A 25,980-nucleotide genomic window follows, 5' to 3' on the forward strand; every position below is an offset into this window, starting at 1 on the left:
GGCTCAAACTCACGGACCGCGAGATCATGACCTGAGCCGGAGTCGGGCACTCGATCGACTGAGCCACCCAGGCGCCCCAGGGGGGAGTATTTTTAAGTAGAAGCATTTGCGTGCCAATAGAATCAGAGTACTTTTGGTCAGGAGAGAATGAATATTGGGTCGACCGCAAAGAGTGTCTGCTTCAGCCTCCATGTCATCTTTTGCGTGGTGGGTGGATTGATGGGTGGAGAGAGAGAGAGAGAGAACTTGTGTTTCCTTACAAAAATTCGTCCTGCTTTATTAACATGTCACAACTTATGTGATCTGCCAATTCTTGAAAATTAGTCAATGGGAAATAACATTTTTTACCTCGATTGACATGTGTTGACCATCTTTTGCTATTAAATAAATTACATTCGGCTAAATCATATGCGGCATTTTTTTATTGTGGTTCAATAAGCTGCATTTTTTTAGGAGCAGAACCTGCTTTCAAGTAAAATCTCCATCTGTCACACAGATGAAGGCTGAGTCCTCTGGACGAATAAGGTGGCTGCCAGGGACCCGTTCCATTCTCTCTCCCAACGGCCGCCGCAGCATTTCTGCAGAACTCGGTATCGTCCACAGGTTGTTGGACTAGGTATCGTTTCAGATCTTCCTGGCCTAAAAGGGCCGCACTGAAAGTGAGGGGCCCAGAGAGGGGCCTGGGGACCTGTGGGCTACCGTGTGGCTCACGCTACAAGCACAGCACGTTGTCGGGTGAGAAGGAAACAGACCCTTCTGCAAGGCAGCTGCTCTGACACGCCGGGTCCTGCACACTTAACCCTCTTCCCCAAGGGCCTTTCCTCAGGCGTTTGAGTAACAGCCCAGACAGTTCTGGCCCACAGGCCAGACTCCGTTTCTTCATCCCCTGGAAAAGACACATACCATCCACCTCAAGTTATTTCGTAGGCCTGTGTGGCTTTAAAGAGACGGTACGGCTGGGGAGCCTGGCTGGCGCAGTCCGTAGAGCGAGCGACTCTTGATCTCAGGGTTGTGAGTTTGAGGCCCCATGCTGGGTGTAGAGATTACTTGAAAATAAGATCTTAAAATAAAAGGGTGGGGGGAGGTGGTACGGCCGACGGTTTTCCAAAGGCTGAAACACTCTCCAGTGTACGTGATACGTTCCCTCTCCTCTAGGAAGGAGTTGGGAGGGTGAGCTCAGAAGGACCGTGGAGTGGAGGGGCAGGGGGAGGGTGGGGCTGGAAGGCACCTATTCACCGTCTCCCCTTTTCCAGTAGCTAAGGACTTCACCTTCTGAGCCTTCTTTGGAAAGACCCAGGCGTTCTGTCGGGAAGTATGGAGAGGGAAAGAGAAACACGAGTGTTCCTGGGGTGCCTTTGAGAATCGGACCTGAGGGGCCTGCTTCCCTGATGGGTCGTGCAGCCTGTAAAGTTACCCCGCATACTAGATGGGGCAGCACGACCGTGACCCGAAGGGAAGTCCGAGTAAAAGCAGCCAGCGGAGTGAAGTGATTGCGGTTAAAATAGCCTCTTTTTGCAGATCACACAGGAGATACAAAGGGTACTGCCTGCTAGTTCTTATTTGGAAAGCTTAATTGCGTTCCGTTTCCGGGGTGCCTGGTGGCTCAGGTGGCTAAGCATCCAACTCCGGCTCAGGTCATGATCTCGCGGTTTGTGAGTTCGAGCCCCACATCAGGCTGTGTGCTGACAGCTCAGAGCCTGGAGCCTGCTTCCGATTCTGTGTCTCCCTCTCTGCCCCTCCCCCACTTACCCTTGCTCGCTCTCTCTCTTTCTCTCTCTCTCTGTCTCTGTCTCTCAAAATAAACATTAAAAAAAAAACTAATTATGTTCCATTTCCTCCCCAGAAGCTCACACTTTCTCTTTCCTCTTGTCCTGCTCCCCTTCACACTCCCACCTGTCCGCCCCTATCTTCACCAGCCCAGGTGCGGCCCACCCTGCCCACCCTCCCTCGCTGGTGCTGGCCCCACAGCACAGTGAGGCCCTTTGTTCTCCCTACCTCGAACACTAGATAGACCCTAATAACTTCTCAGCAAAAATCAAGAAATCAAAGATGTAATTCCAATTTTTACAAAAGTGTCTGCTTTGTTGTTGTTGTTTTTACTTTTTATTTTCAAATAATTCTAGGTTCACAGGAATCTGAAAAAGTGTAGAGAGGTCCCGTGTACCCTTCTCTCCAGTTTTCCCAGGGATCCCATCTTGTAGGACTGTAGTGCCATATCATGCGGGCAATCCACACTGGCACAATCCACAGACCTTATTCAGATTTCACTAGTTTTACAGTAATTTCTCTTTTAAACAAATTTTCTGAAGTGTTAATATAATCGTATTAGAGAACACTTGGAAAAGAAAGAGGAGAAAAATTCCTCTTGGTTCTACTATCCTATCTATCACTGTATTCATTTTAGTGTATATTTCCTTCCAGCCTTTTGTGTAATTTTAGCATAATTGAAGGCATCATTTATGTACAGCTTTATAATCTTTTAGTAAATGTTTTAAATAAGCATATTTTTCATAACCTAGTCTTTATCATTGTAAAAGGCCACTTACTATTTCGGATGAATATGTGTGTTTCACTTAATTCTTCCCCTATTACTGGACACCTAGATTATTCCAGTTTTACTCTATAACAGTTTTGTAGCAAGCAACTTTGTTTATTTGATGTTTCCTGTATTTGGGGTTCTTCCACTAGGGTTTACACCCAAAGATGTGAACATCGTTACGACTACTGAAAACACCAAATTACTTCCCAAAGTAATTGAACATTACTCAGCTTTCCCTGCCACTAAGGCTTTTGATTCCTGCCAGCAGCGGGTGGGATCCTTTCTTTAATTGTCACTCATTTAATAGTTGAAAAATGATACTTTCTTGTGTGAAATTGTATTTCTAATTACTTGTAAAGTTGATCATTTTTTTCCTTCATTTACTGGCGATCTCTTCTATTTTGTGACTTGACTATTGGAATTCTTTGATCACTAATGGACTGTTTCACCTACCGATTTGTACGAGCTACTTACCTAATGAAAGTCTTAACCTTTCATCTGTTAAATATGTGCAAATATTTCTTCCCAGTGTGCTGTTTACCCGTTCATTTGGCTTATCTCTAATATATAGGTGGAAAAGTTACTTTTTTTACTTAAAAAAAAATTTTTTTAAGGGCACCTGGGTGGCTCAGTCAGTTAAGCATCTACCTTCGGCTCAGGTCAGGATCTCACGGTTTGTGGGTTCGAACCCCACGTCAGGCTCTGTGCTGACAGCTCAGAGCCTGGAACCTGCTTTGGATTCTGTGTCCCCCTCTCTCACTACCCCTCCCCCACTTGTGTGCTCTATCTCTCTATCGCTCTCTATCTCTCTCAAAAATAAAACACTAAAAAAATATTTTTTAATTGTTTTAAAGCTTTTTCATTTCTTGAGAGAGAGAGTGTGAGCAGGGGAGGGGCAGAGAGAGAGGGGGGACAGAATCCCAAGCCGGCTCCACACTATGAGCGCAAAGCCCAACACGAACCATGAGGTCATGACCTGAGCCAGGATCAAGAATTGGACATTTAATGGACTGAGCCACTCAGGCACCACTGGAAAGGTTACCTTTTTATGAAACCAAATCTGCCCATCTTTTTTTTCTTCTCACTTTCAAAACTCAGTCTTCCCAGAGATGTAATTGTTACTGTATTCAACTGTTTTCTTCTCTTTTCCATGGTCTGGTTTTTTTTTTTTAATTTATACTGCTAAATGGCATAATACGCAAACCTAAAGGAATTTTTTCCCCAAATTTCTGTGTATCTGAATACTGTGTGATCCTTCTTCACTTGTTTGCAAAGCCTCTTACTCCTATAGGTTACTTTATTGCGTGTAGCATCTGCTACCTCTAGGTCAGCTTTCAAGTAGGTGATTTCTCCAGCCCATCTCCCCTTTCCTTCCACCAGATCATGACCAACACGGGGAAGATGAGGCGGAAGGGCCCGGCCGGTGTGCAGCGCAGCGCCGACGAGCCCCTGTGCCGGCCCGTCACCCCTGGCGGCCACAGGACGGGGTACCCAGTGTAAGTCCGGGCTAAAGGAGGCGGGGATTTCTTAAGCTTTGTTTTACCTGCAGTGTAAGATGCGTGTATTGAAAACTCCGAAATAAAACGTTCACGTTGGAAAGCATTTATCTCTTCATTATTTATCTCTTGGGAATTTTTGAGGGGAAAGATGTTGCCTCCTTCACTTGAGGTTTCTTCTTCCAGAAAATGAAGTGGTAGGATTGCAGGATCTCCAGGCACTTTGCCCTGAAGAAGCCAAGTGTTGGCCAAATGTAATTTCGAAGGAAAGGACCAGAAGGGGCAGTGGGTCCACCCAGACGCGACTCTAGTCCTTCTTTTCTCAGCCGCCACCCCAGGCCTTTTGTTCTTCTGTTCGGGTGGAGTATCACAGGTTCAGACACCAAGTCAACTTGGCTTAAGTAAACACACTCACTTTTTAAAGCAACCCTATGTGTGTTTAGCGGCCCAGGTTTCTTCATTCTTCAGAGCCTTGCTCCTACCGTTTATGTCAACAAAACTACAGTGTGGTTACCCAAGAGCCTCTGATCTCCCTGGGAACCCTGTGGGCTCTGGGGGAACCCCAGCCCAAGCAGTCCAGCTGTCTAGAGAAACAGGTGCAGAGAAACAGGTACAAACCAGGGGGTTACAGAGAGCAGGCAGAAAACTGGCATTTCTTGATTCCTTCAACAAATACCGGCCATAAAATAGTTCAAGGGAACGTGACACATTTTACTCACTTATTCCCTGTAGCTGGGCAGTTTGGCTGTTTCCAGTTTTACTCTGTAGTAATTTGTAACTAACAACCAGGCCCTGGGGATGCAGCCACAAGCACAATGCGGAAAGGCCTGCCCTTTCGGAGCTCCGTGGGTGGATGCTGGCATGCCGGAGCCCCGCAGCCAGACCCCGCTCGTGTGGGACTCAGCCTAGAATTTCCAGGCCCACCCTGTGGATCGGTGATCCGTGTGATTTGGTCTCAAAACTAGCCGCCATGTGCTTCACATTTCAGGGTTATTTTAAGTTACTAGCACCGTGCTTTTTTTCTCTTAAACTTACTATCAGTATTTTTCAACTCAGCTTCCAACTATTAACGTATCGCCGCCTTGACATCTTCTCTCGGGCTCCTTCCGTGTGCATAGTATATAACTCACACACGCATACTCGCTTGGCTGAACTGTTTGAAAGAAGGCTGCAGACTTGCAACACGTCCCCTAAGAATAAGAGCATCCTGTGCTTAACCACATTATCTATCACACCTAAGAAAGCCCACATTCGCATAATATCGTGTAGTGTATCAGTATTCCCTGATTGTCCCAAGAATGTCATTGATATCTAAGAGCTTTGGTGTTTGCTTTTTGGATCCGGAATACAGCCAAGAGTCAGCTCCTAGTAAATCTGGCTTATAATATATTTTTGAACGGAAGTGATAGTGGGAACTAAGAAAATTTCATCGTGCTTTTAACGTGGGAGAGAGGACACCAAATGATCATCTTTAAAATTTTTAAGATTATCTTTGGGGCACCTGGGTGGCTCCGTCGGTTGAGCATCCGACTCTTGATTTCAGCTCAAGGTCGTGATCCCAGAGTCCCAATGTACATAATCCCGATGTGCTGGGTCAGTCGGTGGTGGCAGAGGCAGGGTGCTCCCTCCGGTCAACTCTCAGGATCTTTAGTCAAAGATTACGTGACTCTGTTCAGCCAGTCGGCTCTGATAACCTAGTATGGCCAAGAGCATATATCGAGAATCTCAGTGATCTTGGGGACCCCTGACAATATGTACTGCACACATTGGGGATACAACTCCCTCTGGAGTCAGTAATCGCACTCCTAGGATTTTATGCTGAGAAGTAATCAGCTATTCACAGCTCTGTGTACCAGGTATTTATTGCAGTGTTATTCATGAGGAAAAATCTAAATGCCCAAAGCAGAAGGCTGTTTACGTAAATTACATATCCACACAAAATGGTATTGAAAATAATGTTTTAGAAGAATATTTCATACATGGGGAGAGCCTCACAATATATTGCTAAGTGAAAAAGCAAATCATAAAACTGGGTGGATCCAGCCTGCCAGCCTCTTACAGTGATCACAGGTTGTATTTTTTAAAGTATATATTTGCAATTTGTTTTTATTCATTTTGAGAGAGAGAGTGTGTGTGCGTGCACACACACACACACACACACGCACGCACGCACAAGTGGGGCTGAGGTGGAGAGAGAGAAAAAATCCCAAGCGACACAGAGCTCAATCTCACGAACCGTGAGATCATGACCTGAGCCAAAATCAAGAGTTGGCCCCGACTGAGCCATCCAGGCGCCCCTATATTTGAATTTAAGATATCAAATGTTAATAGTGGTTGTGTCTAGGTACTGTGAGGGCAAACCATGATTAACTGGTTTTTTAATCAAGAAAAGAAAGACTGAAAACAAAAAGACAGTCACCCTGCACAATTCAAGACCCTCTGTCACCCCAGCATCAGATGTGTGCCCCCCAGCCCTCCCTCAGCACCCCCGCCCCCAGCCTCACCCCTCCATGGATTATGGATCCCTCTCCTCCTGTCACTGTCCAAACTCAGCCATCATTTAACACCTCCTTTGCTCCACCTTCAACCTCCCTTCCTGCTGCTTTCCTTCCCCCAGGCCTTTCTGGTCCCCAAGTGCCCTCCCCAGGTCCTCTCTGGCTGCCTCCCTGCCCCCTCCCCCCCTTTCATAGTCCGCAGCGTCTGGCAGTGACTTCAGGTTACTGCTGCCACGGCCACCGGTGACCTTGCAGTTTCCAGCCTCAGGGGACGCTCAGCATCTCTCGAGGTTGCCGCTGCTGACCACATTCCTGGTCACTCACCCACCCCCACATCCCACTGCCTTGTCGGCTTGGTCCCCAAATCACCCCTCTTCCTCCTAAAATGCCCCGTTTCCGGTCCCCACCCATCCTGCTTGTGCTGGGGTCTCCATTACATCCTGCAGACACAAAATCCCATTCCATTGTGGACTTGCCCCAGGTGCTAGGTATGTCCCCGCAGCACCCTGAGTCTGCGCTTCCTAGGGGAACACCACCGTCCCCTCAGCCCCCTGCTTCAGGGAATGGCGTTAACACCCCCAAACACCTGAGCCAGCCTTCCCTCTCCCAGCCCTGGCCCTTCCCCTCTGCCCTCCTGAGCCATCTCTTCTCCCCCAGTGGTTCTCCCTGCTACGGTCCACCGTCCGTCACCCCAGAATGAGGTTTCTAGCACGTCATCATGGGATGTCATTTCTGTGACTCCTGTGTCCCTTAGGGATCAAATCTAATCAAACCCTGGCTGACAGGGTCCTTCTCGGTTGACCCCCCACCTTGACCCTGGGCCTTGAAGCTCTTCCCCAGGACACCCTGTCCCCTCCAGCCTGCATTTTTTTTCCCCTTTGGTGGTGCCTTAAATATTTCTGTAACAATGCAGCATAAGTATATACTTTTTTTTTCTTTTTTTTTTTTTTTTTTTTTTTGCCTCTCCATCTGCCTCCTGGTGTTACTTCCCCGGTGGAAAAATTTCCCCCCTTTGGCCCCAGGCAGTCCTGACTCAGAGTTCAGGACTGGCTGAATGACACACACATACACACACACACACACACAAACACACACACACACACACACACACACACACACACACACAGCCTTTCCTGCCCCTCCGGGCAGCTTAACGTCTACTTGTCTTTGCTACTGGAACTGACATTCGAGAACAGCCATCTCACAGGGCCCACCCTTAGGAAAAACACCCTGTACTTGCCATGGTGTGCCTCCCACCAAGCCCTTGCTGGGCAGGTGGCTAGCAGCTCCTTGTTGAGGACCGTGCCCACCTGGAGAACCTCCCCTGGGATCTGTTGTCAAGTCTGAACGGAGAGCCGGCCTACTTCCCACCACCTCTCTGGCGGGGGGATCCCTGGCTCCCACGCCTGGCTGGGGGTCCCGCACGATGAGGCACCCGACAGGTGCCTGCCGGGTGAATGCGTCTGCCTGGGCCGGCTCCACCGCCCCGGGTGCCGTCAGGCGATGTAGGCACACTTAGGTGTTGACATAGAGCGAGCTCTCCCCGGTCCCGGGCCTGTCCAGCTCTTGTCATGGCTGACGTGACACATCATGTCTCTTCTGATGGCATTCGTCCGTTTGCTAATCTGCTTCATCCTCTGAGGAAAAACCAGAAGCTGGGTGCCTTCAACGGTTTGGTTGAAATGCCCTGCTCCCACGTCCCCCAAAGCCAAAAGATGCAACTGTGTGTCGGACAGATACTATATATCAGTGTGCATTTATAGGAGCTAAGAGGGTACATTCTAGTTTCCGCCAATACCTTTAAAAAAAAACCTCATATCTGCCTAACTATGTGTTAAGCATATCATATCTGATAGCTATCATATGTATTAGATATCCATTTAACAAAGGAACTTCGGGGGCTCCCGCTCCCTGTCTTTGTTTCTGGCGTCTCACGGTAGGCAGCAAATTCCTCCTGGCTACCTGTATTTACTGCTGTGTTTCATTCTTCCCTCCAGGCCGGAAGACCATCCCGTTCCTCCCCAGATGGCCCAACGTGCGGGAAACGGCGGCCTCCCGTCCCTGACAAGCGCCCCCCGTCCAGAGCACCAGGGGGGTGAGGCTGGTGCTTCGGGGCCTTCACGTAAGAACGGAACGCCGGTGGCGTGGGGACCGGGCAGCAGCAGCCACACACCCGGAGAGGCCTCGTGCTCACACCCTGGTCTCGGCCTGGTCCCGAGGCCCGCTGACCCGCAGCCACGCGGCCACACCTGCCCGTGGCCTGTTCCTCCAGACCCCCTTCTGTCGCAGCATAGTGAGCACTGCCGACGTCTGCAAGCGAGTAGCGCGACACTTGTGCTGGGGAAAGCTGCGTTTGACGTGAGCTTTCCGAGTAGTCACGTCTCAGAAGGCGATGTCGATTCATGACCGAGGCTTTGGCACCTCAGACTTTGCACGAGGCGCGCGGCCGCGTGTTCGAAGGCTGGCCTGAGACAGAAATGTGTGAGCAGGGGCACACGCGTGGATAAAAAGTATTTTTTTTTTAGATGCCAGAAAAAATATATATGCTTTGAATCGGATATGTACGAAAGGTTTTATTTTGTTTTGTTTTTTTAATTTTCAAGAGGAAATTAAAAGGATATGAGCAGGCCAGATAAGACTGTAATCTCCATTCAAACGGGAAAAACAACAGAGGAGCAGGTCAGATTCCAGTATGAGAAACATCTGAGAACTTTTATAATCTGCTCACAATTGGATTCGAACGCTGCTAAGCCCCGGTTCAGAGCGGTAGGCTGGTCACAGAGCCGGAGGAAAGCCAGGTTGTTGGAGAGTCTGGGGGAGGGTCTCCTGGTTAGGGACAGTTTTAGAGGTTTTGCCACCTTAGATCATGTGTTATTTTACATGTTTTGTTAGAGCTGTAAACGTTAATATGCCCTCGCTGAAAGCTGACTAGCTCCACCATTTGTCCAGAGATTTCTGTGCCAGAGTGGAGGTTTTAGGTGGTCTAACCACTTTTGCCAGTTTCACCTAATGCCCTTTGAGTTAAAAACGATTTCAAGTTCAGCCTGGACTTCTGAAAAGTTGCATTTAGGGCCGTTTATTTATCAGGTACGTCCTTGTTTTACCAAAGTGACCACCAGGGTGGCCCTGTCTTGCACTGATTATCAGTATGGTCCTGGATTTTGGAAGGATTTAGCATGTGTTCCATGTAGGATGGAGGCGTTCGAGGCCACCGTGGATGGAGTAGCTGCGTGGCCGCTGACGATACTGCTGGAGATGTTGATGTCATTGTGATTTTCAAACACAATTCCTTTAGCCCTGACAAAGTCGAGGCCCTGGCAAATCCCGGTTCCTCACATGAAAACAGTGGGCAGCCACCAGGGGACCCAGCCTGGGTGATCAGCACGGTCCCCAGTGCCTCCCCCTGGGGAGGCAGCAGCCCCTCCACATGGGCCACCTGGAGCCAGGACAGCCGCTTGGCCGGAGTTAGCTCTGATCGCTGAGACCATGTCTCCCATGTTCCACGTGCCCCCTTCTCCTACCTGCTTCTCTCTGCTTAGGCCTGGCTGGGACCCAGGACCCCCACCCTACTCATCAACTCCCCTCCCGCCTCAGTGGGCTCCAGAACTAACCACCCTCACTCCATGGGCCAGAAACCGGCCACAGGAACCATTCTCCCCTGCCCTGCACGGCCTGCTGTCAGCCTCAGGGCAGCACCCCTAAATCTCTCTCATAATCCTTTTCCTTGACCGAGGGTCTCCCGTGGGAAGCCAAGCCTCCGCCGGGTTAGTGGCTCTCCCTGGGTCATTTAGGGAGCCTTTAGGGAGCATTTGTGGTGTAGATTCTGTTCTTCCTTCTGCCGTCTTCCGGGCTTGCCCAGCTGCAGCCACCCCAGAACCGATGTCCCGGGACCACTGGTCCGCTCCCTCGGTTGGTCTTGTCGCCACCGTCCCTCCCTCTTCTCACCCAGCCTCTGTGTGAGGACGACTGGCAAGCAGCCTTGGGTTTATGTGCTTAGAATGCACATAACCAGGGGCCCCTGGGTGGCTCAGTCAGATAAGCATCTGACTCTGATCTCAGTGCAGGTCTTGATCTCAGGGTTGTGAGTTCAAGCCCCATGTTGGGCTCCACACTGAGCATGAAGCCTGCTTAAGTAAAAACAAAAACAAAAGCCAAAAACAAGAACACACATAAGCAGTGTTGAGACTGGTTCTGAGGCTGCATCTGGGTCAGCAGATCAGAGGGCTAGAGAGGGAGACCACACTGGTGGGCTGGGTGGCCACCCTGGCCCTCGTTGTCTTCTGTGTAACTCCTTTCCTGTCAGAAGCCTGATTTGACTTCCTCTGGACCCCTCCGTCCATATAGTCCTGCTTCTCCGGCCCTTTCTCCTGCTTCCGTGCTCTGGCTCACTTTGTCCACCCCCCCCCCACACACGCCCCCAGCCCGATCTGGCCTCGCCCAGCTGCTCCTCAGAGGCCCCTCACACATGACTTGCTGCTAAGCCTGGCCTCCTGGCCTTCACTCATACTGGGAATTCATGCCACACCTCCGACCCAGCGGGAACCCACCACGGTGGCCTCGAGCTCGTTAGCCCAGGAAGCCCCTTCACACCTCTGCATTCAGTCGATGCTAAAGGTGAAAACTCATGATGGGGAACCTGTGGAATCCTCCAACCGCTCGATCAGCTGACCGCAGGGCCAGAAAGTACATTTCTTTTTAGGCAAAGGGACTGGCTCCACAGAGCCAACAGGAAATAGTTCCCAAAGGAAAAAGCCAAGAATGTGACTTAGAATTTTGTTATGACATTGGCCTGGGGGGAATTTATTCTCATTCCCCCTCAACCAAGGCTATCTCAGATATCAAAGTCGCATACCTTGTCAGTGGCCTCAAGTGAAAATGCCCAGCCTGGTCTGAAATGGATCCACAGGCGGGAAAACAGTACTTCATCCCAGGAAGCCTCTGGTGCACGCACACAGCTGCTGGTGTCCCCCAGTCCCCAGCTTTCAGTGGATCTGTCCTTCTGTGGTGGGAGTTCTGAACGTCTACGTTCAGTGGAGGGAGTGGGAAGGGGTGTAGGGGATGACTACTATTTGGTGACAGGACCAAAAAGACCTCAGAGGGTCTCAGGACAGCTCAGCTTAGTTCCTCCTCCCTCCTGCCAGGGGGCTTTCCCACCCACACCCCAACCTGTCCCTCCACCCACTCCCACCTGGGAAAGCTCCTGATCCTGGAGGACTACCCACCCTTGGGCGCCATCTTGGTGGCACCATTAACTGGGATGGGATTTTCTGTGTAGCCCAGCACACAGCTGTATGTGGTTCCACTCAATTATTTCTTCATACACCTAAAGTCTGTGTCCCGGGCTATATTATAAGCTTGTAGAGCAGAGAGCACAGACAGGCCAGTTGTCCACTGGAGAACAGATCAGAGAAGGCTGAATTTCCAGGTCCAGTCCCAGCTTTAAGTGGAGACTGTCCTGGTGGGCTGTAAATAATGCCACCCATTGGGCTCCACACCAGAAACAGATTCCCTGTTTGGGTCAAAAGATAGTTACCTGGAAGTCAAAGCTGTGTCCCTTGCTATGCGTTTGAGGAAACCTGCAAAGAAGATTGTTTATATTGAAGATAAAGTAGAGGCCACGTTGCAAAGGTACCAGGGACATTTTTAAATGAAAGGGCTCGGGGCTCCTGGGTGGCTCAGTCGGTTAAGCATCCAGCTGTTGATCTCGGCTCAGGTCATGATCTCACAGTTCGTGAGTTCGGCCTCCCCCTGGGGCTCTGTGCTGATGATGCAGAGGCTGCTTGGGATTCTGTTTTTCCTTCTCTCTGCCCCTCCCCCACTTGTGTGTGCTCACTTTCGCTCGCTCTCTCTGTGTCTCTCTCAAAATGGATAAAACTTTAAATGAAAGGGCCGGAAGGAGCTTGGACTAAGGACATAGCAAATCTGGACTCTGTCACAGAATTGCTTTCACGGTGGCGTGAAGCCCTTTGGCTGTAGAACAAGAAGAAAAGTGGGGCCGGAGAAGAAGGGGTTCATATCATTTGAAACACAGAATAGGTCCCTCCCCGGGCCCTCAGGAGAGCTCCCCGGCAGTGTCGTCTGGGACTTCTCGGTCATTTCCCTGTGAAGGTCTCCAGGGTGACCCAGGCAGCCTGCTCCTTGTCCATGATGTCAGCACGAACACTGCTGGCTGGGAATTAGGGCAGTGCCTGCCCCTGTGGGTGGACTGGGGGATTCGGGCCTGAAGGGTCCTGGGGTAGCTCAGGGGGAAGAGGGCCCCACCTCTGGGGTTGCCGAATCCGGCAAATAAAAGTACAGGACACCCAGCTGAATTGGAATTTCAGACAAACAACAAATAGTTTTTTACCGTGCCTCCATGCTCCTCTGCATTGGCACCAAGCAGCGACCGAGGGAGACAGTTCCACGTTTGTCGGCTTTTCCCTGAGAGACAGAGGGGGGGCCAGGAGAAGCAACGGGGCCAAAGGTCTGTGGTTCCCTGTGCTGCGTGTGTATCCAGCCAGAGCGCTCGCGCTGCGCCCCCAGGTTGTAAGCACGCCGAGCGGCCGCCTGGAGACTTCTCAGGCTGCACACAAGCGAACAAGTCCTCCCTGGTGGGCTCCAGGGAGCTGTCAGGGGCTCGCGTGGGCATGTGCTGTTCTTGGCTTTGGGGCCCAGCCCAGTAAGGAGCATCCTCAAAGAGTCCACTGAACTCTCTCTCCTCCCCAGCCTCCACGGTGGACATCAAACCGGGAGAATGGTTGCCAGCGGGACATCAGGGAGAGGTTCGTCTGCCCTCGGCGGGGGACCCCAGCCAGGCCCTAGGCGGTGGAGACACCACCAGGTAGGGACGGGGAGGTGTCCTGGGAGGGCTCCTCTGTGGTCCAGGCTCTGACTCTGACAGCGCAGGAGCGTTTCACTGGGGCCCGAAGCACCCTACGGAGATACCCAGGGGCTTGTGGCCACCACACCTGTTAACCTCAGAGCCCACGGGGAGGCACCTGCCACCTGAGAATTATCGCTTGTCAGACCGGAAGGAAAGGAGACTCATAAACCTACCCAAGGGACTAGTTTTAAGAACTGCAAGCTGAACGTGTTTGTGAGGATGTGTGATTTGGGGTAACTTGTGAACAGTGTCCTATCTTAGCGGTTTGCTTTTGGAGAAGATAGGATGGATGGGAGAAAGATGGAGAACGAGGTTAGTGAAATGGTTTCGCTCAGATGTCACCTTCCTATAAAGTTTTTTTTTTTAATGTTTATTTTTGAGAGACAGAGAGAGAGAACACAAGCAGGGGAGGGGCAGAGAGGGAGTGAGACACAGAATCCAAAGCAGGCTTCAGGCTCCGAGCTGTCAGCACAGAGCCTGACGCGGGGCTCGAACCCACGAACCGTGAGATCATGACCTGAGCCAAAGTTGGACGCTTAACCGACTGAGCCTCCCAGGTGCCCTCCAGACCTTCCTAAAATAGACACAGGATCCCACACAGAATACAAAGGTGTTTTCTCTTCCTCTGCACCAAATGAGTACAGACTGGCCTTTGATGCGTCACTTGGGGTTCTTTAGAATGGAGAAAGTCTGGGGCTCTAAGCCTCTTCTTTCAGATCTCAGGGAGCTTGCTCAGGGAGAGGGGCCTAGCCCTGGTCTCAGCCTATCTGCCCGGCACCCCAGCTGCCCTCACCGCGTCCGCCCGGCCACGCGGTGCCCTGCGGCCTGTGTAATTTCAGGATGGAGAAGCCAGCCTTCTGCACTAAAACACTGGCCTAGAACCGTGTTTAACATGACTACACCCTTGGAGTCTCTGATTTAGAGGAACTTTGCCATGGTGACCGGTCAGGCCTTCTGTGCCCCCACCTTTCTATAGAATTGGGAAGTATTTCCACGACTGCGTCAGCAGCGAGCAGGCCCGCACCCCAGCTGTGGTCACGGCTGACCTTGGCCCGGTCTGGAGTTCCTTGAGCGGCAGAGCCTTGCGGAGCCACAGACTCCAGACCCCTGAGGCACGAAGCCTCCCCCACGCCCTGCAGACGCTTCCCCCTGGCAGTGTAGAGGGTCAGAGGAACCAGCCTGCTGGCTGCCCCCCCCATACCCAGGCCCCCGCTGCCCTTCCTGCAGGCTCCCGCAGATGGAAGTCACACACACAGGAGTCCCCGCTGAGCTCTCGAGGCTGCAGGGACACCTGGAGTGGCCTCTGCCCCCAGAGCAGGCAGACGGCCTAGCAGAACCACGCACACGGTCTGAGAAGGCAGGCAGCGAGAGGGTGCTGCGGCCCATCCCCCTTTCTGGGTGGGCGGCACCCCGGCACCTTCCTTTCCCACCACTGCGGGCAGAGATTGCGGCCAGGCACGGGGTAGAAGGGAAGTCAGGGTTTCCAGAGGCAGCAGGGCTGCTTGGGGTGGAGCCAGAGGAGTTTGGGGCCTGCACGGGGTGGGGGCCAGTCCTGTCAAAGGCTGTGAAAGATGGCAGAGGCTGGGGGCCGTGGGGGGCCTTGGGGGCCAAGCATCTGGTCTCCTCCGGCTCAGCCCCTGACCAGCCGGGGACCCAGGGACCCACCTCCCCGATCTGGGGCTCCTCCCCTCTCTCAGAGTGGCTGAAGGCGTGCTCCCGCAGGCTGGTCCACAGCTCAGGGATTCTCTGACTCTTGGCACCTCCGCGAGGTGGGGGCCCCAGAATGAGAAAGCTCAGAGGGGTAAGCCAGAGGCTGGCGGGGCCCCCTGCCATGCCAGCCCCCTGCTCTCAGGCCCGGACCAGATCCCACATCTCGGCCAGACCAAACCTGCTGTCCTGGGGCTAGAGCCGTTTCTTCTCTCTTCCTGTAAAGGCAGAATTCATTGCTGAGACTTACCAGTGGGGATAATCCTCTCTCTCCAGAATAAGTGTTTTCTTGTTTTCTTTTTAATGTTTATGTATTTATTTTGAGAGAGAGGGAGCGTGCACAAGTGGGGGGAGGGGGAGAGAGAGAATCCCAAGCAGGCTCCATGCTGTCAGCGCAGAGCCCAACATGGGGCTCGAACCCATGCACCCTGAGATCAGGACCTGAGCTGAAATCAAGAGTCTGACGCTTAACCGACTGAGCCACCCAGGCACGCCCAGAATAAGTGTTTTCATAGTTGGCAGGGGACCCCACAGGCTCTCCTAAGAAACCTTCCCCCTGGTTACACTAAGTGGGCTGACCCAGTTGGCCCTCCAAGCTCCTCTTGGGCACAAATGCCCTGTTGGGGTTAAATCCATGGGTGCTCCCACCTTAACGTGAATCCTGCTCTTACTTTAAGCCCGGGGAAAGGGAGTATTCTGTCTGAGGAAGAGGAGGAAGGAAAGAGGGAGAAGGATACAGTTGGGCCACCCACCTCCCTCTCCACTGGCTATGTGACCCCTGCCAGCAACATTCTCCCCCCACCCCTGGCCTCCACTTCACCGGCTGCCCCAGGTCTCAGCTAAGCACCCCATCCTCCTTCCTGACCCCAAAGGCCAGTCACACAGCCGTGTTCCCTTGCACAGGGGCACAGAGCACTGCGGTCACTTGGTCCATGGCTCTAGGGGGTCTGCCCCTGTGTTTGCACCTGGCCTGGAGCAGGCTCTCAAAATATTTGTTGGATGAATCAGCTAAAAGGGAGAGCGAGTGGCTCTCTGCATGGCTTGATGGGGGACATTTGTCCCTCTGCTTCCCCCAGCCCCTCTCTCTTAGTCCTTAGAGTGAGGACAGCCTCTTGCCCAGAAGACAGGCCGCGGGTGGGCCCCGCTTGGCTGCTGGTATCCCTGGAAAGCTCTGGAGCTGCGGTTTGGGGCAAATGGTAGATTAAACCATACTCTCATGGCTTAGCCCCAGATTGGAGGCGGTTTAAAGATCACTGAGGCTCCAGTTCCATTCTAGTGGCTTCCAGCCACTAGTCTGACCATGAAACTGGCTTTCTGGAAGCCAGGGAGTCAACGGTTCAGACCTTGTGATCGTACCGTCTCCCTCCCCCTCCCCCATGCCAAGGGGTTCCTGTTCTGTTTTCTGTCTGCTTCATAGGATCCCTAGTATTGAGTAGTTGGGGAAGATACTGTTAACCAAGCCGGCACATGGTCCATGCAGAGAGGAGCCCAGCTGGACCGACCGGGAGGCATTTGCCTGGACGGTGCCTCCCTGTGGCCCAATGATGGTCGGAGGGAACAGGCTCCTCAGGTCGGAGCGCTCGCTCCTGCACAGATGCCCGCTACCCCCCGCCCAGGCCAAGATCCAAAGACAACGGTGTCAAAGTTCCTGTCCCGAGACAGACAGGAAACGACTCTTCTGCAAGTATTATGGCTTTTAGAAAATAAAGAAGAAAGAAATTCTGCATGTGTTTACATACATGCTTTATCCCCCTCACGTGTGTCCCCAAATGTGGCATATGGGGTAGCTCATGACAGCACTACGATGCATCCAGCTAAAAGAAACTAGAAACTAGGAACCAGGAAGTCAGGGGAATGAGGACAGGAGCCCCGCGTGTCCATGTGCAGACATGGTGGGCGACCTTCTGGATCTGCCTTCATCTGCTGTGTCCTCCCCCCGCACCCCTCTCTGGGTTCTGTTAGTGCACAGATGAAATATCTTGAATCCTGATGGGCAGAGTCCACTAAGGGGACCCCCAAGCACTGTCGTTTGTGCCTTAATGGCCTCTTGAATAATTGCCTGTCTTGCAGGACACCTGCAATTTACATATGTAGTGAGGTTTTCCTTTTCCCTCTACTACCCAGCACCATTATCCCTGCGGCAACTTAGTTTTCCTAAGTCATAGGTGACTGCCATCCTGAATTTCCTTTCCGCGTGCTTTTCCTGCTCTACCCTAATCTGGCCTCATCTCCTACCAAACCATCACCACTTCCTGGCTCTGGCTCCTTGCTGCTCAGAGTGCTCAGGTCACCGTTCAGAGGTGCTGGGGGCCTGGAGGCCAAGCTGACCTCTACCTCTGCCTCCCTCGGTGTCCTTCCCAGAGGGCCTTGATGCCATCCCCCATGCCGAGGTCGGGGACGGTGGCCAGCATCCTCAGTCAACACCACCACCCCCTGCAGCAGCCCGCACTGTGGTTTGGGCTCTGCTGAGGGCCACCTTCTCCAATGCTGGAGAAGGAGCCAGAAGGAGCCCCTTGTCTGCGGGTGCTCTTTTCCCAAACAACACTACCGTGGCCAAACAAAGGTTGTGTCCTAGGGCAGAGAGGAGGCTGGCTTTGACGGTGTATTAGTCAGGGTTTTCCAGAGAAAGAGAACCAACAGGATGTGTGTGTGGGGTGGGGGGTCAGTTATTTTAAGGAGTTGGCTCGCATGATTGCAGAGGCTTGGCAAATCCAAAATCCACAGGGTAGGCCAGCAGGCTGGAGACCCAGGGAAGAGTTGCAGTTGGAGTGCAAAGGCAGTCTGCCGGCACAGTTCCTTCCCGCTCAGGGGAGCTCAGACTTTGTCTATTTGTGCCTTCAACTGATTGGATGAGGCCCACTCCCTGCTAGGGAGAGCAATCTGCTCAAAGTCGGCCTATTTAAGTGTTAATCTCATCCAAAAAAAACACCCGCACAGAAATATCCAGAATAATGTTTGGCCAAATATTTAGGCACCATGGCCCAGCAAAGTTGGCACATAAAGTCAACCGATACATAAGAGTTTTTTCATACACATTGCCAAATTGTTCTCCAAAGGGACAGGACCCTTTTCTGGTTGCTCTGGGGTTGGGAGGTTATATATAGACTTCTAGCCCTGTTACCCAGACCTTTCTCTCCCTTCACTTCTTGCCAACTCATCTCAGCGTCCCCCCTTCCCTGCCACCTGACCTTGCCGCCCATTGGCTCTGAGGCCCCATGCAGTGAAGCTGGCCAGCCCTCCTGGGCTTGCACAGCTCGCTCCTTCAAATCTGGCCTCCCTGTCCCATGACCACGTGATGGACATCCCCAGGTAACCCACAGCTAACCCTGTGCCAGGAAGAGCTGCCAGTGTTCGCCGAGTCACTTTTTTTAGTTTCTCTTAGTCGCCCCTTCTTAAAATGTAGTAGGGCTACAGTTTTAAATGGTCAAGATGGTCATTTTTATGTTATGTACGTGTTATCACAATTTAAAAATAATTAACCGCTATAACAGTACCGAAGATATCAAAATTAGAATAGCAAAATAGGAAAAAAAATCATTTGAACCAAATAATATTTTCAAAAAACAACAAACACACACCTCAGGGTACCAGGGTAGCTTAGTCAGTAGAGCGCGTGACTCGTGATCTCGGAGTCACAGGTTCAAGCCCCACGTTGGGCATAGAGCTCACTTAAAAAAAAACAACAAAAAGTAAACCACCTCACTAAACCACATAAAAATCGTCTTTATATGTGCAAGAAAAGCATCATCAGTGTGACTCATTTCATTATTTTATCTTTGTGCTCTGGTCAAACTGCCCTACTTCTCTGTGAACTTCCTAAGAGCAGAAATTTGGTCTCGTTGACCTTTGATCTCCAGGGCCTGGAACAGTTTTTTGCACACGTGTGCATTATCAATGAATGAAAGAAAAGCAAAATGTTAGGGAAAGGCATGATATATTCCAGTAGATCCATCGGATGAAATACATATATATATATATATATTATAAACATATAATATTTATATAAAAATCCTCCATTATAAATAATAGTGGAGGCTACTCAGAAGTCTAGAGAGCAGGTGGAATGAGGGTCATAAGAACAGGGAAGTATCAGGGCCCTGGGTGTCGGTAAACTTCCATCTCTTAATTTCAGCTCAGATCATGATCTCGTAGTTTATGAGATCGAGCTTCACATCGGGCTCCGTGCCGACAGCTGGGAGCCTGGAGCCTGCTTGGGATTCTCTCCCTCCCTCTCTCTGCCCCTCCCCCACTCATGCATGTTCTCTCCCTCAAAATAAATAAAAATAAACATTTTTAAAAATTAGAATAGGGGCGCCTGGGTGGCTCAGTCAGTTAAGCGTCCGACTTCAGCTCAGGTCACAATCTCGAGGTCCGTGAGTCCGAGCCCCGCGTCGGGCTCTGGGCTGATAGCTCAGAGCCTGGAGCCTGCTTCCGATTCTGTGTCTCCCTCTCTCTCTGCCCCTCCCCTTCATGCTCTGTCTCTCTCTGTCTCAAGAATAAATAAACGTTAGAAAAAAAAATTAGAAGAATATAGAGCAGCATGTAAGTATGAATACAAGTATGTGAAAACGCACATGCGTGTAAAAGGTACAACGTGGAAAATATTCAGGGAAATACTATTATAAATGATATAAAAAGATAATTTCTTCTTAAAGAAAAAAAAGTCATGGGGGCACAAGGCTGGCTCAGTCAGTAGAACACGTGACTCTTCGTCTCAGGGTCGGGAGTTCCAGCCCCGTGCTGGGGCATGGCGCTTACTTCACGGACGTATGTACACACATACGTATACATACATTTTTTTAAACAAAGAAAAAATCATTTTAAACTTTAATAAAATACTGTAGGGCTAAACCTCCCTATCCTTTCCAATCTGGTATCAAAGATGTATTGCCCAAAGTATGGGCAGTTTTTATGCCAGACTTGTCCTAAATTTGAATTTGGAAATTTTCCAGATGTTTAAGTGTTATTTTTCTAATGATTAGAGTAAAATAGTCTCGATGTAGAAAAAAAAAAAAAAAAAAGGAAAGAAAAAAGAAAGAAAAAAAAGAGGGGCATATAGAAGTATAGAAGTGAATCCAAAAATTCCAGTTTCCTCCCAAGGCCCACTCCCCAAGAGCCAGAACCCCAAGTTATGGGGCCCACGATGGGGCTCAGGACACAACCTCCCTTGCAGAATCATCACAGCTGCCCTCCATTTTACAGGTGGGGAAACTGAGGCTCCCCAGATGTCAGCAAACTTGCTTACATTGCAATGCACAGCAAACCGTGCACCAACTCTGTGAAGCCCGTAGACTAAGGCACCCACTTAGGGAAGGAACACGGACCTGCCATTTACGGAGCATGCGCCAGGCTGGCAGCTGGGCTGATGCTTACATTAGCTCGTTCAGTGGCTATGACAACCCTGGGTGACAGACTGGGACTCCGGTCTTCAGAGTTATAGTCAGGAAAATGGGCACATAGGCAGCAAGGGCCCCAGAAGTCACGGAGGGAGGAGCGTGGATCCAGCTCAGTGACAGCCAGACAGCAAAGCACTGGGCGGGGGAGTCCGCAACTCCAGCTGGGTGACTGGGAGGTCACAGAGCCACGATCTCACTCCCAGGATTTCTCGTCCAACAGCACCGAGTTTCAGTGGCTGCAGGTGCTGGAGGAAAGGAAGGCCCTGGTTCCAAGTCAGGTCCACCGTCTCTGTGAGGCTGCTCCCCGGGGCTGGGAGGCAGATAGCATCTGGACAACAGCTGGCTGTAAGATCCCACTGGGCTCAAATCTTGGCCTCACAACCTGCTTGTTATGTGTGTGACCTTGGAAAGTTCACAAACTTGGGGCCTCAGTTTCTACATCTGAAAACCGGGGCAGTACTGCCTGCCCCACAGGATCATTTGGGGGCTCAATGTCACCTTCCCAGCACGGCCTTCCCTGGCCACCACGTCTAAAATTAGTTTCCTATTGCTGCTGTAACAGGTGACCACAGAGTTAGTGACCTGAACACCACAAATGTACCACCTTACAGTTCAGTGGGTTAGAAGTCCGACAGGGCTCTCACTGGGCTGGAATCGAGGCATACACGGGATACACTGTTTCCCCGAGTTCTATGGGAGAATCTCTTTTCTGCCTTTTCTGGCTTCTAGAGCCCTCCTGCCCTCCTTGGCTGGCGGCCCCTTCCGCCATCTTCAAAGCCGGCAGCCTTGCATCTCTGTCTTTCTTCCGTGGTCATACCTATTTCTCTGTGTTCTTCTGCCTCCCTCTCCCACTTTTAAGGACGCTGTGGTTTCCCGGGGCCCGCCCTGATAATCTAGGATAATCTCCCTAGTTTAAAGTCAGCAGATTAGCAACCTCGATTCCACTGCAGCCTTAATTCCCCTTTGTCAGAAAAGGCTCCAGGGAGGAGGACGTGGACAGAATGGGGGGCCATTACCCTGCTGGCCACACCTTCCCTGGCCACCCTCTCACTTCAACACTCTCAAGCTCCCTGTCCCCCTTCTCTGCTTCATCCCCTCCTTAGCGTTTATTCCTTTTTTAAAAAATTTTTTTAATGTTTATTTATTTTTGAGAGTGAGAGAGAGACAAAATGTGAGGGGGGAGGGGCAGAAAGAGAGGGAGACACAGAATCGGAAGCAGGCTCCAGGCTCTGATCGGTCAGCACAGAGCCCGACGCGGGGCTCGAACTCATGGATCGTGAGATCATGACCTGAGCTGAAGACGGATGACCAACCGACTGAGCCACCCAGGCGCCCCAGCATTTATTCTTTTTTTTTTATTATCTCTCTCCTCCCCTAGAATATGAGCTCCATGGGGGCAGGGATGTATGCCTCCGGGTGCCCGGCTCTACCCCACCCCTACCCCATGCCCAGGACAGTGCCTGCCTGGCATCTTTGTGCTCACAATGGCAAGTCCTTCCTTCCTCCTGTGACTACTAGCCATGCAGTGGCTGTGACTCTAGACTACACGTTTTGTTCCAGGGAATTTACATCGGCCTTCACCTGCAAGCCCCGGACCCCCCGGACCCCTGAGATCCTGGACCTGAACCCACCCAAGGCCAAGGCATCCGCTCTGGCCCCTCAGTTCTCCTCGTGCGGCCCCCAGCAGGCCAGCCGCCCCAGCTCCATGACCTCCTCCACGAGAGGACCACAGAGTAAGTCAGACTGGAGGGAAGGGCACAGAGCTCCTCTGTGCCCAGCAGGCACAGGACCAGGACCCCAGGCAGTGGCTTCTTGTGCCCTAGGGACAGATCCGTTCTTCACCAGCCTTTCTATTTATGAAATTGCCATTGGCCCTGGTGCCTCATACACAAGCTGGTAAACTGAGACGGTCCAGGCAGTGCCTCTCGGAGTTAACATTCCTCCACCCCCACCCCCGCCTGTGGGACTTGTGTGATCGGCCCTGAAAACCTGGACCTCCTTCCTGGCGGGAAGCAGGCAGCCTCAAAATCCAACAGAAGCAGGTGCCTTGGCGGGAGGGCCACCAGAGGGACTGAGGGTGGGGTGGGCCCAAGGGGCCTCCTTCCTGCCCTGCTGCCCACTGTGAAGACCACTTCCTCTCTCCCCTCCCCTCCTAGCCTCAGCCGGTTGACCACACCAGAGCCTGGACCTTTCCAAAGAGTCTAAAGATAAGGGAAGGTCGCCTGGCTGGAGTGTGTGACTCTCGATCTCAGGGCTGTAGCTTTGAGCCCATGTTGGTTGTAGAGGTCGCGTCGAAATAAAAATAATAATAATAATAATAATAATAATTTTTTAAGTACATAAATAAATTAAATAAAAATAAAGGAAAACAAAAGAGAAGCCAGACAAAAGAATGTCAATCAGCAGAAGGTCTGTCACACTCAGGATATATGCATTTTGCCGCTGTGCTGTCCCCTGCTGCCCCAATCGCTTCCTGCCAGAGCCCCAGGCACCCCGGCCAATGGGGACCCGCTGGGCTGGCCGTGTGGCTAATGGGCCGTGGCTGGAAAGCAGGGCCGCCCTCCCTCTTCTCGAACAGCGCCCATCTGCTGGGAAACACACGGTGAAGCCCCAGCCCCGTGTCCCCACCAGCGGTGCAGGCCAAGCTGTTTCCTCACACGGGCCCAAAGGAAGCACCGGCAAATACCAGGAACACTGGCCCGAGAGAAGCAGACAGACCCGTTTGACCCCTGCCGGGCTCCAGGCCACACCGGGCAGCACCGGGCCGGAGCCCCCGCGGGTCATAATCGAGGCAGCAATGGCTAGTACCCGACGGGCTCCACGGGGCCCTGCCTGCACGTAGATTGCTCAGCTAGCAGCAGATTTATGTCCTGTGGCCTCGACAAACAGCAAAACTATTGCCAGCAAAATTCACTGGGAGCCCCACGCCAAGCAGCCTGCTTCCTGAGAGGAAAGAGTGTGGCCACGTGAGTCATGCCCCGGCCGCGGAGCAGGTGACCTGGGGGAAGGGAAGGTTTCAGTATTCGGTTTGCACAGAGCCGGTTGAAAGAAGGCTTGTATGGGACAGAGGGGACTCTGTGCAGTTACCGCCTTGGTGCTGGCAGCTTGCTCTCGCCTTTCTTCTCCAGGCGGCCAATCTTCCAGGAAGTGAGGATGGTCTCTTCACCGGTGTCACCGTCCCGTTGCCCGAGGACCAGCCAGCTTCCCTTCCTCAGCCGGCCAGCAGCTGCAGGTGACAGATGTGGAGGAGACCGTTGTCTGCCAGCGGGCAGGCGAGGCTAGCTCTCCGGGCAGCCCAGGAGCAGGCCCCCCACAGCCCCCGGGACACCGGGTCCTGTCCCTGCCCGTCCCTGGCCGCCCCTCACACACCGGAACAGACCTGGGCAGACGGTGCGAGCTGCTCACGTCAGGAGCCTGTGGGGGGGAGCAGGGACTGGAGACTCGGCCCGAGACGGGGCCTTGGCCTCAATGGAAACCGTCGCTCCTCTCGGTCCAGCCAGAAGGAGACTGAAGGGATTTAGAATAAGGGAGACGCATCCTGAAGCCATATTCCTGAGCAGCAGATTTGATATTCTTCCTTTTTTAAAATCTGAGACGAATATGATACATTCCCGTACGTAGCTTGGACTATATCGCTGTTTCCGATCTTCTGCACGCGTGTTTTAAAGGCTTCGTAGGGTTGACGCCATTTCCCCCTCCCCTGCCTCCTTTAAGACCGTAAACACAAACAGCTCCCTGGCAAAATGATGGGGGAGGCTTGCCCCTTGCAGTGGGTGACGTCAGAGCTCACGCCTTAGGATAAAGGAAAGAACTTTGCCCGCCGAGCCGGCGAGGTCCCCCAAACTAGTGGCAGAATCTGACCTCTCCTCAAATATAAATACTGAAATAAACTGAATATTGAGACGGTCCTTGCGTGTGGTAGGGCGTGTGTGTGCGTGTGCGTGCGTGTGTGTGTGAAGTTACGTACTCTCCCCTCAGCACTCCATCTGCCACGGCCATGCCCTTTAGAGAAGACATCCCTGTGGTCCCGCTGGATGTAAATAGAGAAGATTTCATTTTTCGACGGCCTCCTCTCTCCTCAAGAGAGCAAGCAGAGGAGGGAAGCGGAAGAATTGTAGAGCAGACCAGTCACCAGGTTGTCCCCACGACATCCGTAAACTTGTCACGGGCCAGGATCCTGGGTTAATCTTGTTTTTGGCAGTGGCACAAGGCCGGGCACGGTAGAACTCTGTGGTCACGTGACTGGCCCGGAAGCCGCATCTGGATTCTCTGGAAACGTGGGAGCCCCTCTTTGTTCCTGGGGAAGAAAGCTGTGGAGAACAAGGCCCTACCTTCTTCTTGGGAAGGCACTCCAGGCGCTCTGCGACTCCTGACTTGGAGGTATGAAGAGAAAACACCCACACTTATCACAGGTACTATCGATGTGGACAGAGACCGGGTCCCTGAAATGGGATCACTCCACGGTGACACTTTGAAAAGTGGTTGCAGAGGAACGTGATGGAAAAGTCTCTCCTGTTCTCCCCAGTAAATCCACTCCCTTCAGATTCCTCGCATGCCGCTGACTGGCGCGGCCTTTCCCCTGCCTTCGTGTGGGAGCAGCCCCGTCTCCAGAAATCCAGAGGGAATGGAAGAGTCCTCAGTTTCCCCCCTTCTCCACGGTGAAAAGGCAACTGCTGTTTTTCCCTCAAACCTGCAGATGAGCTAAAGTCTGGTTTGTAAACGTCTAGTGACTTTAAGGGGGAAAAAAAAGACAATCTTTTAGCGATTCAGGGAGTATCCAGTTCTGGATCAAACTACACTGAAGTCATCAGGTGTGGTTGGGGTGGTTCTTTGGGGAAAGTAAATACTGTCCAGCCTCTGCACCATGCCCTGGGAGACTCCTCTCTCTGCAACACATGTCCACATGCCACGGCTGATGGCTAGCAAGAGGCTTGGTAAAATACCAGCAACTTCTTCCCAAATATCCCAGCTATCTGCGAGCCTCACTGAGTTTGCCGGGGTCAGACATGAACGCGACCGACCTATGGGGGAAAGAATCGAGTAGGTGAATGAACCCAAATGGTTTCAAAGGTCATCTGGACATTTAGTCATAGAGCCACTAGGATTGGCCCATGACACCTACCCAGGGAGCCATGGTGGAGAGCCTGTGGAAATTTTGAGAATGGCAGGCCCGCAGAAAGATCACTTCTTCCCCTGGAAGCTGGCCCCACCTCTCCAGTTACCTGGCCTCCTAATTTCTCCTGAGCAGAAATTAAAATTTTTTTTAATGTTGACTTATTTTTGAGAGAAACAGAGACAGAATATGAATGGGTTGGGGCAGAGAGAGAGGGAGACCCAGAATCCAAAGCAGGCTCCAGGCTCTGAGCTGTCAGCACAGAGCCCGACGCGGGTCTCGAACCCATGGACCGAGAGACCACGACCTGAGCCGACGTCGGACGCTCAACTGACTGAGCCACCCAGGCGCCCCATCTCCTGAGCAGAACTT

General features: G+C 51.9%; 1 protein-coding gene across 12 annotated transcripts in view; it reads left to right on the forward strand.

Moving 5' to 3' along the window:
* Positions 1-25,764, forward strand: part of ARMC9 (armadillo repeat containing 9) — a 151,953-nt gene extending 126,189 nt beyond the window's left edge. For 9 of the 12 annotated variants that reach the window (XM_042995612.1, XM_042995618.1, XM_042995622.1 and 6 more), the window contains 5 exons: positions 3,920-4,035; positions 8,528-8,652; positions 13,236-13,350; positions 22,056-22,228; positions 23,338-24,403. In XM_042995612.1, coding sequence (XP_042851546.1) covers positions 3,920-4,035; positions 8,528-8,652; positions 13,236-13,350; positions 22,056-22,228; positions 23,338-23,465 — 657 coding nt within the window. In that variant the 3' untranslated portion in view covers positions 23,466-24,403. Of the gene's footprint in view, positions 1-3,919; positions 4,036-8,527; positions 8,653-13,235; positions 13,351-22,055; positions 22,229-22,651; positions 22,804-23,337; positions 24,404-24,473 lie in introns of those variants that run through there. The other 3 variants (XR_006220985.1, XM_042995619.1, XM_042995620.1) reach the window with 3 other exon arrangements.
* The last annotated feature ends 216 nt before the right edge of the window (positions 25,765-25,980 follow it).

The sequence above is a fragment of the Panthera tigris genome, chromosome C1, assembly GCF_018350195.1.
Source record: "Panthera tigris isolate Pti1 chromosome C1, P.tigris_Pti1_mat1.1, whole genome shotgun sequence".
Taxonomy (NCBI): Eukaryota; Metazoa; Chordata; class Mammalia; order Carnivora; family Felidae; genus Panthera; species Panthera tigris.